We start from the raw sequence: 15,306 nt of genomic DNA, 5'->3' as shown, positions 1-15,306 counted from the left end.
CATCAGTGACAAGGACAGGCATTTCCTTACTACAGGGCAGCAAGTAAGCTGACGTGAACCGGGCAACCAGCCTACCCCGTGGAGACCGACACTGCATTTCAGGCGGGGAGAGTGTGGAGACTCCAGGGGGCAGAGCTGAGATGTGAATGAAGGGGCGGGTGCCCAGGGCCAAGCTGACACTGTTCCCACCCCCGGGCCCCACTGTGCACTCAGCACACACTCGTGCCCGCCTGCCAGGGCCTCCAGCCCGGCTCTTGCAACAAATCGCCTTTGTCTCCCTGGGGACACTCACGCCTGCCTGTGGTGTGTGGTCGGGGGCTCGGGCGGGGGCCGAAGTCCTGGCTCTGGGAGTCCTCTGAAGACGCCTAGGTAAGCCTTCTGTCCCAAACGGTCTGGCCTGAGCGGGGAGCCACACAAAGCGGACATCGAGCCCAGGGAGGCAGGAGGCAGAGCGGCCCACAGGGAGCTGAAGGAGGCAGCCACTGCAAGCCCTCCCTCCCCGCAAGCCCGCGGTCACACTGGCCTTGCTCTGAGATCTGGGGAGAAGCTCACGGGAGCGCTGCTGCCTCGAGAGAGCGCTGCTGCCCACCGACGTGGGGAAGCAGGGCTCCCAGCCCCCGGAGGCAACTGCCACAGCGGTTCAGGACACGGCCTCAGAGGCACAGGCGTCCGCTGCAGCAGCAACCAGCCGGGGGCTTTAAGCGAGTGACGTGGGCTCACAGCGCCCTCCTGCAGGGCTGCTAGAAAAGACTAGAAATAAACACACACACACACACACACGCCTGGCAGAGACCGTGCTCATAAAGGGCGGCTCCTCATCACCCTGAGTCTGCCTCAGGCCTCTCCCAACGTGGCGACCCTGCAGAGACGTGGCCGAAGGGTTCTCAATTCGAATGCCATACACCCTCTGCTGCAGAAAGACCAGCGCCCGACTGTGCAGAGCCCACCTTCGGCCGGGGACTAGAAAATCACGTGTCTCTGGGCTTCAGCTCTTCAGGCCCAAACAACGGAAAGAGAAGCCAAGGCATTTATTTCAGGGACGATCACAGCCGTCAAACGAGGTGCCCCAACTTGCTGGCTGAGGACAGACAGGCTCCATTTGGAGCCAAGAAGTGGCCGCAAACGTGACGCACGCGGAGCTCCCTGCCGACGCCGGCAAGGGCCACGCAGGCAAGGAGACGCACTCGGCCTGTGTCACCGAGGAGGGGCTCGAGCACAGCAGCACCTTCCTTCCGACGGGTATGAAGTCACTCGTTTATTTCTCAACATGTGCACACGCAGGGCTCAGTGGGCCAGGACACAGCGTGGCGCCCAGGTATGTGCAAGTCCTTCGACAGCTTGGGTTACAGACAATTTCAGAGCTAGCGCACCACACACACGAGACACAACGGGAAGCCTAAGACCCCAAGCCGCTCCGGGAGGAGGGAGGGAGCGGGGAGCAGTGATGTGGCGCCCCAGGGGATGGCGCAAGAGGAGGGACACCGAGGGCGCAGGCAGGCAGCTTCCGTCTCTGTCGACCGCTCTCCGCGTGGGGCTCAGGGCACTGAGTTCAACAGGTCCTTCAGGAAGCTCTCTGCATCCGTGACTTCTGACAAGAGACCTGGAAAACAGGCGGGGGCTGCTTAGCCGTGGCACGCATGGCCCAGCCAGAGTCACGGCGGCCGCGTCCTTGTGGAGAACACACAGGGCTCCGACGAGCTCCGACCGGCTGCTCCCTGGAGCCCAGAGACGCCGGGAGACGGTCACCGAGCAAACTCTCGCTCGCCGGTCAGGGGCGCCGCACTCATGATCTCCCAAGAGTGGAGACGCTAAAGCTGGGTCCCTGGACCCTGCAGGGAGCCTGCAAGTCCACTGTGACGCAGAGCACGATGGAGGGGCCTCTGGAGAGCGTGTCTGCGGCCTTCAGCATCTCTCAGGGGGACCGAGGGCCAAGAAAGGCCGAGCCCACTGCCCTCGGGGGTGGGACCCAAGCCCGGGTCTAGGGCCTGGTGCCAGAGGGAGCCAGGGGAGCCCCGTTCCCTCCACCGCCAGATCAGGGGCCAGGGGTCAGACAAGGCCACTTCAGGAAAGCACGGTAGGCACAGCATCGGGCCCCCCACAGCCCTGCCTGTCCCTCACAAACAGGGTTCACGTTTGACCAACGTGGGCTGTCAACCCGCAGGCCTGGCCACGCTCAGACGGAGGTGTCTCCCAGCAGCCCCACTAACGGAGGGACAGCGGCTCCCACCGGTTCTTGTTGGTTTTGGAAGATGCTCCTGTCCTTGCGTTTCAAGAGGGTGTGTCTGATGTTCTGAAATTTTCTACCAGTTTGAACAAAGCAATAAAGGGGACTATGAACGCTTGCGCTCGGAGTGGAAGGGGCAGAGGCTCCCGCCCCGCCTGACCGGGCCTTGCTCTCCCTGCCCGGGGCTGACGCGAAGCCCCTCCTTCCCGTGCCCACCCCCTCCTGCTCTGGCTCAGACTGCCATTCAGACTGCCATTCTGTAGATGCTCCCCAGACCCCTGGGCAACAGGCATGGCACTGGGCCCTAAGGACACAGACGCGAGGCTACCTGCTCTCGTTCAGGATTGATTCCTGACGAAAAGCAAAGAGAGCAGCCAAGGTAAAGTGTCTAGGCTGAAAAGACTCTCCTGAGAGCATCGAGTGAAGTTAACAAAGAAACGGAGGTGAGCAGTGCCAAGCCCTGATGACCAGACGACTCAGGGGGCAGCAGACCCACAGAGGCGTGTCCAGCAGGGCTCCCCCGGGGCCGTTGCAACACACGGCTGACCCGGAAGGCGGGCCCAGGCCGGGGAACTTCATGCGGGCAGAGAGAGGAATTCACACGGAGCACCCTCCAACGCTTGAGCGTTTCCCTCCCGGAAGACAGCCTGGCAAATGCCGGCGGAGGCCTGCGCTTAGACAGGGCAGTGTGGAGATGTTTTTCCTTCTCTTACACTTGACAAGATTCCCATTATAAATGCCAGGCAAAAAAGGAAGCAGCTCACAGGAGTGAGGCAGGCACAGCCCTGCGCTCTGGCTCTGGGAGCCCCACCATGCAAAGGCCGGCCGTGCCCACAGCCCGCACGGGGCCTTCACTCCGGGTGGGTGTCCTCAGCACCGGCCCAAGGCCCTCCCCCTGCTGTCACCTGCTGCGTCATGAAATCAAACACATTTTCATGCTCGCAATTAGGATGGCAGGTTTGTTGCCCACAGAACCTGTACTCCAGAGCCAACACTGGACTTCAGTTTTCCCAGCAGGGGGTGAGGACCTGTCTGGGGACACCTCGTGAGACGGCAGGTCGAGGTGCTGCCCTGCGCCTATGAGCAGAGATGCTCTCTGCTCTCCTTCGACCCTATTTATCTCAGGAAGCAGAGCTGGTATTGCCCACACCTCCCTGGGGCAGCTGTGACACACGATGTCTGGATCCCCAAGAGGCAGGAGGAAGACAGGCAAGCTCCATGTTAACTCTGTGAACTGCTGTAACAGTCGGAAGTCAAAGGGGCTCCAGTGATTTTTCCAGGCATTCCCACTGGGAACCTGTTCAATCATCAAAGCCTCGGTTATCCCACCTTGTAAAATGGGGATAACCACAGCTCCACCTCACACCGGCTGCCCTGCGTACCGCGGAAACGCGTGTGCGATGGACACAGTGCCTGGGCTGAACGGAGCCCCACGTCACGGCTGCATCTTGTTAGCCAGTGAGCTGGCAGGCACACAGCTCCCCCAGACCTCCTGCTGGTCACCCACAGGCTGGTTCTCGCCTGTTTCTCCCCGCGTACGAAGATGAAAGCAACGGCCAGCCCCACTATGGTCTGTGAAGATGAAAACCCTTGACACTGACCGGCGGCGTCGAGGAACTCCGAGAAGGTCTCCGCCGGCATGAACTCCTCCTGGAAGGCCTTCAGGGCCTTGTCCGCGGCCTCGTGGATGGGCATGTCGTTGTGGCGGATGTACTCGGCCAGAGAGCAGGACCAGCCTCCCTCCGTGTTGCTGGTCGGCACCTTCTACAAGCAGCAGGAGACGGACCGGGCGGTCACCGGGGCCCCAGCCGAGGAGGGAGGGAGCGCGCCCGCCCGTCACACCCGCGTTCTCCCGGGGGCATGCGCCCTGCTTCCCGGAGCAGCACCGCTTCCGGCCACCCCTCGCGCAGCCCTGCTCAGGCTCGAGTCCTGGGAAGCTACGCGCCTCGACAGGCACACACCCTCTCCTCCCACACCTTCCACACCAGCACGTCCCCAGGAGAGGGGCTCGCCAACACGCTTTAACGGAGCTGTTTCTCCCAGATGATGGAAGGAGCCGGCCGTAAACCCTCTCTCCAGGCAGAGAGGAGGAACCCTATCATAAGGGTGACCAAAAGTGCGTTTGGGTTTTTCCGCACCATCTCACGGAACAAACCTTTTGGCCAAGCTAATATAAGCTGTGCTGGAAGAAGTTACGCTCACACAAGGCCACGGACTTGCTCCAAGAAAGGCACGAGAGCGACCCCTGAAGGGTGACTGTGGGGGTGGGGCGGCGGCACCCGCCTGAAGGGGAGGGTCCGCAGCAGCAGCACACGGGGGCACAGGGACGGAATGGCCGTGGACACAAATGCACTCACGGCAGGGTCTAAGCCACGGGAAACCCTCCCACGGCGGGCGGGCGCAGCCTGTCTCCCGGGGGAGCTGGTGGAGCCGGAGGCCGAGGCAGGGCCAGAGCTGCCACACGGACGTCCACGTGCCTGCCAAGCCCAGCCACGCTCCCAGGGCCGCCTTACCTTAAACATGTTGTAAATGAGATCAACGAGGGCCCAAAAGAGAAGGGAAGAGCGGTACGCTGAGTAGTCCTTCAACGCCTTGTCTGTCAGCCTGGAAAAGAGTCAAGCCCCGTGCTCCGGGAGCGGAAAGGACCCTGGGAGTCACGCTCCTCAATCCAGCCCCCTCAGCCATCTTCTGGAAAAGAGTCAAGCCCCGTGCTCCGGGAGCGGGAAGGACCCTGGGAGTCACGCCCCTCAATCCAGCCCCCTCAGCCATCTTCTGGAAAAGAGTCAAGCCCCGTGCTCTGGGAGCGGGAAGGACCCTGGGAGTCACGCGCCCTCAATCCAGCCCCCTCAGCCATCTTCTGGAAAAGAGTCAAGCCCCGTGCTCCGGGAGCGGGAAGGACCCTGGGAGTCACGCCCCTCAATCCAGCCCCCTCAGCCATCTTCTCAGAGGAAAGCAGCCGGGGCGAGAGCTCCTGAGGCACTAGGGCCCGTGGCTTATTCACCACAAGACCAGATGTCCCGTGCATGGCACCTCAGCCGTGACCCTGCCGAGTCGGGGAGAGGGGGAGAGAAGCTACAGGCGCGGCAGCCAAAAGGCTACTACTGCCCCCAGGAGACGAGGCGGAGCCCGCGCTTCCCTGGGTTCAGCCCCACACACGCTCTCAAACTTGACGGGATCTAGTAAGTGCAGGAGGAAACAAAGGCTCTGCTTTGGTCCTCACGTTCCCACCAGGGGAATTTTACCTCAACTAGCCACGCACAGTAACTTATCAACCACGTGCCGTGTTGAAAAACAGAAGCTGGTGGAAAGCTGGTTTTGAGCAACAGTGATGACTGGGACGGGAGCTGCAAACACCCGACACCTCCTAAATCCCCGCATAATCCCGGAACTGCTCGCCACACCCCTGGGCTCCTGACCTGCATCACTGTCACCTCATCCAGTGATTCAGTTCAGGGTTAGAGACCGGCCAGGAATACCCAGGGGTCCTGGTGGCAGCAGTGTCCACTGCCTTCTCGGCAGACACTCTGGGCCTCAGGAATGGTTACAGAAGGCACAGCCAGCGTGAAAGCCAGTAAGGCCAGTCCTCTCCGCACAGGGGGTGAAGTGCTGGTGCCAGGGTTCCGTCTCTACGACCCAAGATCTAGGGTAGGTGTTGTCTGGAAAGGCTAGAGAAACCCTTGTCATGGAGATTCTACCCCTTGAAACAGAGCTTGCAACCAAAGGGACCAGACTTGGTACTAAAATGTGTGTGCACGCACAGCACAGGTGTTTATAACCGCGAGACTCTAAGACAAGCACAGACGTCATTCATTTAAGAGGCTAAAAGCACACTGTCCGTATGGGCCTCGAGTGAAGGGACTGAGCACAGGACAAGCCATCCACACCTGCACTCAGTAAACGTTTAAGCTCTTAACCAAAGTAAAAGGACAACGGGGACGGCGCCGCTTGCTAAAGCATGCTACCTGTACCCCGCCGCCCCCAGCCTCTCCAGAGCGCCCGCCTCCTCCCCTCCCACAGCGCGTGCACACACGTGGTCTAAAGGGAGGCCTGCTGCGGGGTGGGCCTGGAGGCAGGGCGGGAGCTCTGTCCCTGCAGGTCTGCGTGCTGGCAGGCGGCAACAGGGAGGCTCTGACGGACGTCTAGGAACGTCCCAGGCTTAAATGCTGGCAAGTTCCTCGCAGAAGACTCTTTCCTGAATGTGAAACCCGCAGGAGAAAGCAACTTTATGCAAATTCCCAGATTCCGTGTATCTGCCACCTTCCCGCACAATGGACTCAGCAGGAAGCTGCTGGGCAGCACTGCCCCGCCCTCCAGGGGCCGCTCGCGCGCCCTCCTTGGAGGAGTCCCGCTGCCCGGCCGTCCCTCTCACACCCCCACCGCCCCGCCCTCCAGGGGCCCCTTGCGCGCCCTCCTCGTTGGAGTCCCACTGCCCCGCCGCCCCGCTCACACCCCCCACGCCCTGCCTGCGCTGCTCTTATGCTTTGGTGGCAGGAATCCGGGGTGGCCCTGCCTGACTTAATTACTTAAGGCTCATCAGTGAAGGTGACCAAACTGCTGCAGAGAAAACGGCAGCTCACGGGCCAGCTCACGCTGGATCTCCTAATTAAGCTGTGACCAGATCGGCTTTTCCTGAACTGCCCGGGACAGTAATGAATTCCAGTCTCCTAAGTGAACGCCGCACAGCTCCTGTGGGCACGGGTTTCACACCTGTCACCGAGGCCCTGCGCCCAGTGAGCAGCCGCTCTGCGCTGTGGACGCAGGCCAACTCTGCTCATCCACAACTCAGTACCTCCCATGTCTAACTTTCTGATTCCTAGGAGTGAGCTACGGGCTGATTCCTGAGCTATCCTTCGACAACAATAAAACAAGCTAACTAATAATGCTTCAGGCTCTTGGGAAACCCTGGGAAGTGCTTGGTCTGGAATGGGGGCAGGGGGATCCACCAGCAGAGCTCCAACCTGCTCTCTGGGCCAGGAGGTGCCCACAACTACCGGCGTGATAAACGAGCTGACGGAGTGGAGACACCAGGTGCGAAATGCAGGCCCACGGGTGTTTCCACTTGGCTTGTCACCACTGGGGCCTAAAGCTCCTCCTCTGTGCCCCTGTTGGAAATGTCCCCTTGAACCCTAGGCACTCCCCACAGCGAAGCAGGTTTCCCTCAAGGGGCAGAAGCAAGCCACCAACCCACACCCTACTCTGCAGCCTGAGAATGCAGATGGCTGGGGCCACCCCAGGCCGAGAGCCGCGTGACGGGCCCCACCTGGAGTGCGGCAATCCATGCAGGCCCAACAGTCCATGTTATCATTTGCAGCTGTTTCCCTCAAGACACCTCCCTGATGACCCAAATCACAACACAGGGTCATGAAAATGAAGACCGCTTCCTTCCTGAAATGCCCCCCTTCTTCGGGAGGTGTCCAACAGCAGAGACAGAGGACAGGCTCACGGAACGCGGGGCAGACGGGAGAGGAACGTGAGCAAGGAGAGAGATGCCACGCTCAGTGTCAGAAAAGAAGCTCCCGAGCACAGCCCTGAGGCTTGGCTAGTTTAAGCCGGGACTAGCAAGATTCGGAAAACCGGACTGCCTGTCCCAGCCACCTGCCGGCCCGAATTCTTCTCCTGAGAGGCTTCACACGGTGCCTGGGTGGCTTCCTCCCTGAGGTATTTCCCAGAGGTGAGCCCAGCTCCACTTCTAGAGGCTGAACACCTGCCCCAGAGGCAGCCGGCATCTGTCCGCCATCAGGCCGAGACTCTCGGTGAGACAGTCTGAGCGGGGTGAGGGTCAACCAAAGGCTGACGAGCGGCCTCCTCTCAGCACCCGACATTCAGCCAGTCCTGCAGAGTGGGTTTCAGAGCCCAGGCAACAACCTCCCAAGCAGATGCTTCCCGAAACAAGTACCAACCTGGTGGCTCCACCTGGAGAGACTGCCCGAGCCTGGGAGGTCACCAGCAGCCTCCGCAGGATCTCCACACGGACGGCTCGCCACTTCTCCGGGGGCAGGACGTGCAGGGCCAGGACCGTGAAATAGTGGGGCCCGTCCACTTCGAAGGCACTCTCCACCCACTTCTCCTTGGGCTGCTCCAGAAAGCCCTGGAGGTTCTTCTCCTCTCGGGATGTTGCTCGGGTTCTGGAAGAAAGGGGTCACCCTGAGAGCAGGGCAGACACAGGCCCGAGCCGCAAGAGGGGTGAGGGTGTGCTCGGCTTCCCGCTGGGAAGCTTCCTGAACGGGCGGCCCCTCCCGCCCCTCTCCAAGCGGAGCAGCCCGCCCCCCAAGTCCTGCTTGGCAGTATCCTCCTTGCCCACCCCCAGTCCAGCTCCACACAACTCCAATATGCACGTGACCAGCACTTTCACAAACCCTCCACCATCTCAGTGTTCTAATGACCCTGGAACGTGACAGCCAGCACCGCTTTATCAGGGTATCTGAAGGCCTGGGGGATGAGGTGATGTGATTCAAGTCACTGGTTTGGAGTCTCTGACTGAGCCCACGGCCCACAGCCCCCAACCCCACGAGTCTCAGTACGCTAACTGTCCACACGGCATTTGCCCCCGGTGTCTCTCCTAGGCCTTTCTGGTTCGCTCTCTTAAGGCTCTCCTGTCCTGTCTCCTTCATTAGACTAGATTCTTCCAGCGAGCCCTACCTCTCGTTCTCGCGCCCGTCTGAACTGCAGTAACAACGGTGACCATACTTCACCGCCTGGTGTGTGCTAAGGTTATCGCGTTCGATCCTCGCAGCAACCCAGGGGGACAGCTACCACCTCGTGTTAAGGGAGGGACCGGGCTCCGACCAGGCTGCCTGGCCCGGCCTCCCCAGCGTGGATCCCCACTCTCTTGGCCAGGAAGCTTCCGCAAGCCCTTGGGTGGGCCCTGGGAGGCCACTCTCCCCTTAAGACCGGGATGGCGCTCTCAGACCCAGAGTGCTTGCCGCCCTGGCCTAATTCTCTGGAGGGAAGTAAAAACGCAACACAAGTGGGCACGCACGCCAGGCCACCAGGCCCGCGGATGGCGCTGCGGACACTGCTGGGGGCGGGGGGGGGGGGGCGGGCACAGGGACAGTACGCCCTCTCCTGCTCCACGGGTGGGATGCAGTGGGGCAGGAGGGGCCGCCAGACTCAGAATCAGGAACCAGAAGCTTCGTGCCATCGCAGGATGCACTCAACTCCGCTGGCCCACGGTGCGTGTGACACACTCGCCCTCACATACAAAGGCCGTGAGCCCTGCTCAACCAGCCCCCGTGACCAAGCTCACACGCCGTGAGCCGCTGAAGGAAGGAGGCGGGGCCCTCGGGGACCGAGACAACGGGAGGCCATGCCGCCCCAGCTAAGGGGCCAGAGCTGAGTTATGCACGTCTGGCGTGGGAGACGCAGAGACGCCTGAGGCCGTGGGCTCTGTTCCGCCAGGCAAAGCACACGGCCTCTCCAGGCCCGCTTCGCTTCCCAGAGAACAGGGCAGCCCCTGCCACCTCACGGCTGCCAAGAAGACACAAGGGCCCCTTAGAGGTCCACGGCCGGGGCGGGGAGCGCTGCTCGGGCCTGAAGCACCGCGAGGGCGATGGGAATGCTCAGGCTGTCAACAACGCAGGCTGTTTCCTTGGTCTAAACAGCTGAGCGGGTGAGGTCATGATGGGTGGAGACCCGCCAGAGCCTCTCTAACAATGAAGACTGCCATCTCCAGAGCGGCCTTCTACCTCATGGGGAAACGGGAGGGAAGGAGAAAATCACTCTGCTGAAGACCAGGAAGGGTAAGAGAATGATCGCTCTGTTGCCTGAACTGAGTGCAGCAGCCTCGGGTGGGCTGGACTCAGCCTCTCCACCTGTCGGCACCTGCCCCACGGACGGGAGACTCTCACTAGAAGGCGTAAAACCATTTCAATCAAATCAAGGAGCTAAGCACTTTCCATCTTTCAGCTGGCTTTTTAAAGCGAGGCAGAACGACTGACTACTCTCTGCCCTCTCAGGGACGCCATCTTCCTCCTCAGCCGCCCTCCCCCTCACAGCCGCCAGAGCCTCACTCACTGGAGAGGAAGCGGGGACAGCAAGTCCAGTCTGCACTTACGGATACCAGGCCCTCGGTCCTGCCGCGCCCTCCAGCCATGACACCTCACCGGGAACAGCCGGTCTGTTTTGGCCCTGACCCGAGGGAACAGTCTTGCAAGCTGGGGCTATGCTGAAGCAGAAGCTTCGATGGTTTGGCCTCTCCCGCTCCCTGCTCCCGCTCTGGCCCAAGGTCAGTCCTAGGATGCAGCCCTCGGAGGGAGATGAGACTGCTCTGGAAAAGGAAGCGTCTACCGCTTCATCCTGAGTGACTCCAAAAAGGCAAACGTCCCTACTTCAGTAAATGCCGCCCGGGGTCCAGCGCTCACTCTGGGACAGACTGCGGCGCGCGGGGCCCGGGCGGGTACGCACGTGTTCAGCACGTAGAGCACGGTGTGCACGATGTACGGGATCAGGTGGATGTTGCTCTCCCGGCCGCCCCCGCCCGTGTCCGCGCTGAAGGACTGCTCCATGGCGAAGCGCAGGAAGAGCAGCTTGATGTCGTGGATGTTGAGCTGGTACGTGGGCTCCCGCTGGCCCGTGCACTCCTGGAGGTAAGTGTTGTGCCTGGGAGAAGGGGACAGATGGCGAAGTGGAAGCCAGCTTCACGGCGAAGACCCGCTGGGAAGGCAGGGCCCCCGCCGGCCAGATGGGTGCGAAGGTTACACCCACAGACAGGCAGCGACAGGGAGAGGAGAGGACGGGGCAGGGCTGGGGACGAGCACGGCACCCTCTCATTTCTGCTCTCGCTAAATGAGATGTTCTGCGAGCTCTGATGAGAACGCACTGGTCTGGGGACCCACTCCTTGATAGACTAACGTCATAGAACGTATTGTGACAACTGGAACTACATTTCGGAAGAAGAAAAGTAGGACTTATCCACTCTGCCAAGGTGATCTATCCATGAGAATCATCTATTCAACCTCCATAAAAAAGAAAAAAGGCTTTTCTACATCAATATGCGTCGCCATCTCCATGGGCTCTGCCCGATTCACCCTGGACCTCGTTTCTGACACACGGTGAAAAGCTCAACGTGGTCTAGTGTGACCTGCATCGTCATCCCTGCCAAGGACCAGATCCCTGAGCTCAACGGCAGGACTCAGGACGCGCACCATTGTCCTAGGCATCGGTAGGGGATGAGGACCTCAAAGAGGGCTCCACTGCTCCACTTTGGATTTTAGGACAAGGGCAGCTTTGAAAGGAGACCAATGTTCCCCAAGCCGTTAAGCTATTTTCATTATTTAAACCTCAGAGAAACGGAAGTCAACTCTGGGAAATTCTGGCCTCGAGGATCAAGTCAGGGGTCCTGTGTCTTGAGTCCTAAGATCAGGAAAGAAGGGCAGGCAGCAGAAAACCAGAGATTCCTCCCGGGGCCCAAGTGCTGAGGGTGCAGGCTTCTCTCAGCAGACTCACTCCTGCTCCAGGCGGCTCCTGTGAGCAAGTGAGGATGGACGTGGGTCTCCGATGAGGGGGCTGAGCTGATGGCTGATCTTCCTCCGCCTCCTGGGAACCCCCCTCCACCTTTCTTTGCCCACACCACACAGCATGGGGGATCTGTGTACCCCAGCCAGGGACTGAACCTGTGCCCTTGCAGTGAAAGCACAGGCCCTAAGCACTGGGCCACCAGGGAGGTCCGACCTCCTCTTTTCCACCACGCCCCACGCCCCACGCTCACCTCGCCAGGCAGGTGGCAAAAGCTGACTCGGGGACGTGGGGCCCCCAGACCGGAAGGAGCCCGTTGCACTTGGTGTTGGCGTTCTGTAGGGCCGCGCTTTCCCACTCTTCCCGGCCTCGAGCCAGCCTGGATTGGGAGGAGGGCAGGGACAAGTGACTACTGACTCTACAGAGGAGCAGCCGCTTCTAACTACGAGATGGTAAACGCCGGCCCCACAGCCTCCAGTAGGCAAGGCTGCTCTCACCAACCCTGGGCCAAAAGTCAAGTGCATTTTCCCAGGAATGGTTCTGGGACCTACATGGCTGAAGGCAGGACACCCTACTTCCCAAAACCTAAGGAACACAATTAAAACTTCAGGGCTGGCATCCCCAACCCCTCCCAGGCCAGGGCCTCCCGCAAGCTGCCTGCTCCCTGCCGCCCCCCAGGTCTGGGAAAGAAGTACACGCCGGGGGAGGCCTGTGGGGGCCACGCTGCAGGAAGCAGGCCCACCTGACGGCCGCCAGGTGGCAGTCGTAATGCACGATGTTGAAGTGAGACACCGTGCTGTAGCCCTGCTGCTTCCGGGGCTTGCTCTCCATCTCTTCCAGGGCCACCCGCTTGGTGAAGGTGTAGATGCCCAGGACCTTGGTGGGCTGCAAAGACGAGGGAAGAGGAGGACAGGTGAGGAGCAGTGCCACGGCAGGCTCTGGGAGGAAGGCAGGTGAGGAGGAGCACCACAGCAGGCTCTGGGAGGACGGGAAGCAGAGCAGAGGGAACCCTGGGGGCTGTATGCCTACGAGGGGCTGTGTTCACGAGTACGGGACAGTGAGCCCTGCAGCCACTTGGTTTAGCACTTGGCGGGGCACAGCCCCGGTAAAATGAGGGTTGTGGGGAGCAACCAAAATAAGGTTTTGGTTGCAGACAGAGGAGCAGGAATCCAAGATTGAACTGTCCTTTTCTTTCTGCTGCATTCATCTGAAAATGAAGAAAAAAGCACCTTCTTGTTAAGTCGCTTGTTTTTCAAAACTGACCAGAAAGCCCCAAGGAGCCTGTGTCACCTCGGGACTTACAGGCCTTGAGCCCCAGCCGCCTGCCAGTCAGCAGGCTGAGGAGTGAGGAAGTCAACTCGAGCTGGAGAGGAAAAGGGCGCCCGAGGCCTCAGGGCAGCAAACTGGCCGCCTGCTGCTCTGCTCCCAGGCGGTAAAGCGAGTCCGGTGGCGCCGAAAAAGCTGAGGTCCTGCCCTTCTCGCCAGGTTACCTGAACGGGGGCAGCATGGTGTCTTTTAACAGCCCCGGCTCTGAACTGGCCTAGAACTCTGCCTTTGCTACGGGTACTGTTTTCTCATCCACAGATGAGGGCTCTTCATTACACGTTTAAAGATAAAGTTACTCAGCTGACATAAAGGCTCTGGGCACAGGGCCTGACTCCGTGAGCAGCAGTTGCTGCTGCTGCGACTGTTCAGGTCAGCCTGCCTTCCGCCTCTGAAGAGGACGGCTGGCCTCGGGCGTGAGCCCCGGCGGGCCCGGCAGCGCCTCTGAAGAGGACGGCTGGCCTCGGGCGTGAGCCCCGGCGGGCCCGGCAGCGCACCTGGAACTTGTAGCCCTCCCTGCAGATGCAGCACGTGAGGCCCGGCTCCTCGATCAGCTCCTCCATCTGCTTCAGCAGTGCCGTCTTCGTCACCACCTGGCCCTTCTCGTTGGTCTGCAAGGGGGTCCCAGGGGTCGGGTCAGATGGGGCTGCTACCCACCCTCCCCGCGGGCCCAGGACACGCAGGCACACGCTGACCCTCTACATATGGGGAAAGGACGGTTGCGCTGAAAGGAAACCTCTTCAGTTGGCTTCTAATGAGGGTGCAGACCCAGATCCGCCTGCTCTTCTCTCCCTACAGGAACCACTGAAGCAGAGGAAACCATCTGGCTGGAACCCCGGCCAGTGGCCACCTGCCACCAGTAAGGTCCCCCTCCTTGTGCCAGCAAGCCCAGGCCTCGGCTGCTGAGGGCTGCAGCACACGATTCATTTACTGTTCCCATGAGAGTTTTAAATCTGCTGACACAGAGTTCGGTCTCACAGGATTGCGGCCTCTTCCAAGGTGGGGCAGTGAAGAGAGCCCAGAGCCCCCTGTGACACACAGACCTGGGTTCAAATGCCTGCCAGCCACGTATTAGCTATGTGCCCTGGCCTGCTTACTGCACCTCTCAGCCCCAACTAGTTCATCTGAACAATGGGTGTAATGTCAACCTCACAGACACACATGAGGGGCTTAAACAAAATCTTACAAGAGCCATCACCATTTCTAAAGTCTCTGTAAATCTGAGCCGTCTGACCTCTGCAGCGCAGAGCAGAGCAGTGACAGTCACATCTCTAAGCAAAGCGTCGGGCACGGCGCCTCACACCCCACCCCCCACCCACCTCCCAGCCTGCATCTTCACATGCCCGACCCCAGCTCCTAAACCCCCCTGTCAACAGGCAGGGGCCCCGGGCAGGTGGTACCGTCATGCCCAGCGTGCCCAGCGCTTTCTGCCGCATGGCCATGGCCATGCGCTTCTTCTCGGCCCGGGTCTCCCTGCGGGCTGCGTCGATCTTCTTGTTCACGTCGGGGTGCTCCCGCAGCGCCTCCAGCAGGTTCTCAGCCAGGGTCCCAATGCCCTCGTCGCTGGACACCTGCTCCAGTTTATGCAGGTTTGTGATGGAGTCAGTTCCAATCAGAACCTGCCAAGAAAGGACCAGAGAGCTGCAGGCCACCAAGTGCACGGGCACGTGTTCTTCTCAGGAGCTTCCAGGTTGGAAGAAAACAAAAACAATGTGCACAGTCTCACGTCATCTGCTTGGTTTCGATCGGATCCTTTGATTTTACACTTCGAGAGATTTGGACAAATGGAGGTTAGACTCTGCCACTGACCCGAGTAGTCACCACGCTCTGCAGTCCTCAATACCCCCAGCTATAAAACGGGGGCAGGCCAGGGTCGCTGTGATGACTGAATCAGGTAGAGCACCCAGCACAGTGAACGTGAACGGGGCTCAGGTCAGACGCTCCAGAGAAGCGGCGCCTGATAAGGCCTCAGTGGTGAACTCAGTGACCGCACCGAGGAGGGCTGGCCCCCGACACCGACAGGGGCTGTGCTGCGTGCTGCATCTGGGGCCCCCAGGCCCTCCAAGCCCAGGAGCACGGGCGTTTTCTCAACTGGAGTATTCCAGACTCACAAGCACACGTGGGAGTAAGAAAGAGAAAGAGCTTAGAAAGAAACGAATACAAACCAGAAGACCCCGTGCTTAAAAATGCTGGCAGCTGCTGCATGACAGTAGCCCACCACCTGCAGGGGTGTGAGCGCATCGCCCCGCTGAGGGCAGATGGGTCTGCCGGCTGTGAGGCCTTGCCACATCCCAGGTCACCAATCA

At 60.4% G+C, this 15,306-nt stretch overlaps 1 protein-coding gene across 5 annotated transcripts in view; it reads right to left on the bottom strand.

Annotated features, from left to right (window-relative positions):
• Positions 1-1,013: 1,013 nt before the first annotated feature.
• UBR4 (ubiquitin protein ligase E3 component n-recognin 4) overlaps positions 1,014-15,306 on the bottom strand; it is a 137,815-nt gene continuing 123,522 nt past the window's right edge. For all 5 annotated transcript variants that reach the window (XM_027522083.1, XM_027522100.1, XM_027522092.1 and 2 more), the window contains 9 exons: positions 14,401-14,619; positions 13,498-13,611; positions 12,420-12,562; positions 11,931-12,056; positions 10,628-10,822; positions 8,125-8,349; positions 4,738-4,828; positions 3,826-3,988; positions 1,014-1,600 (listed from right to left, as the gene is read on the bottom strand). In XM_027522083.1, coding sequence (XP_027377884.1) covers positions 1,536-1,600; positions 3,826-3,988; positions 4,738-4,828; positions 8,125-8,349; positions 10,628-10,822; positions 11,931-12,056; positions 12,420-12,562; positions 13,498-13,611; positions 14,401-14,619 — 1,341 coding nt within the window. In that variant the 3' untranslated portion in view covers positions 1,014-1,535. The remainder of the gene's footprint in view (positions 1,601-3,825; positions 3,989-4,737; positions 4,829-8,124; positions 8,350-10,627; positions 10,823-11,930; positions 12,057-12,419; positions 12,563-13,497; positions 13,612-14,400; positions 14,620-15,306) is intronic.

This window comes from Bos indicus x Bos taurus, chromosome 2 (genome assembly GCF_003369695.1).
Source record: "Bos indicus x Bos taurus breed Angus x Brahman F1 hybrid chromosome 2, Bos_hybrid_MaternalHap_v2.0, whole genome shotgun sequence".
In the NCBI taxonomy this organism is placed as follows: Eukaryota; Metazoa; Chordata; class Mammalia; order Artiodactyla; family Bovidae; genus Bos; species Bos indicus x Bos taurus.
Note: the sequence above shows the minus strand (reverse complement) of the source record. Positions and strands in the feature narration are given on the sequence as shown.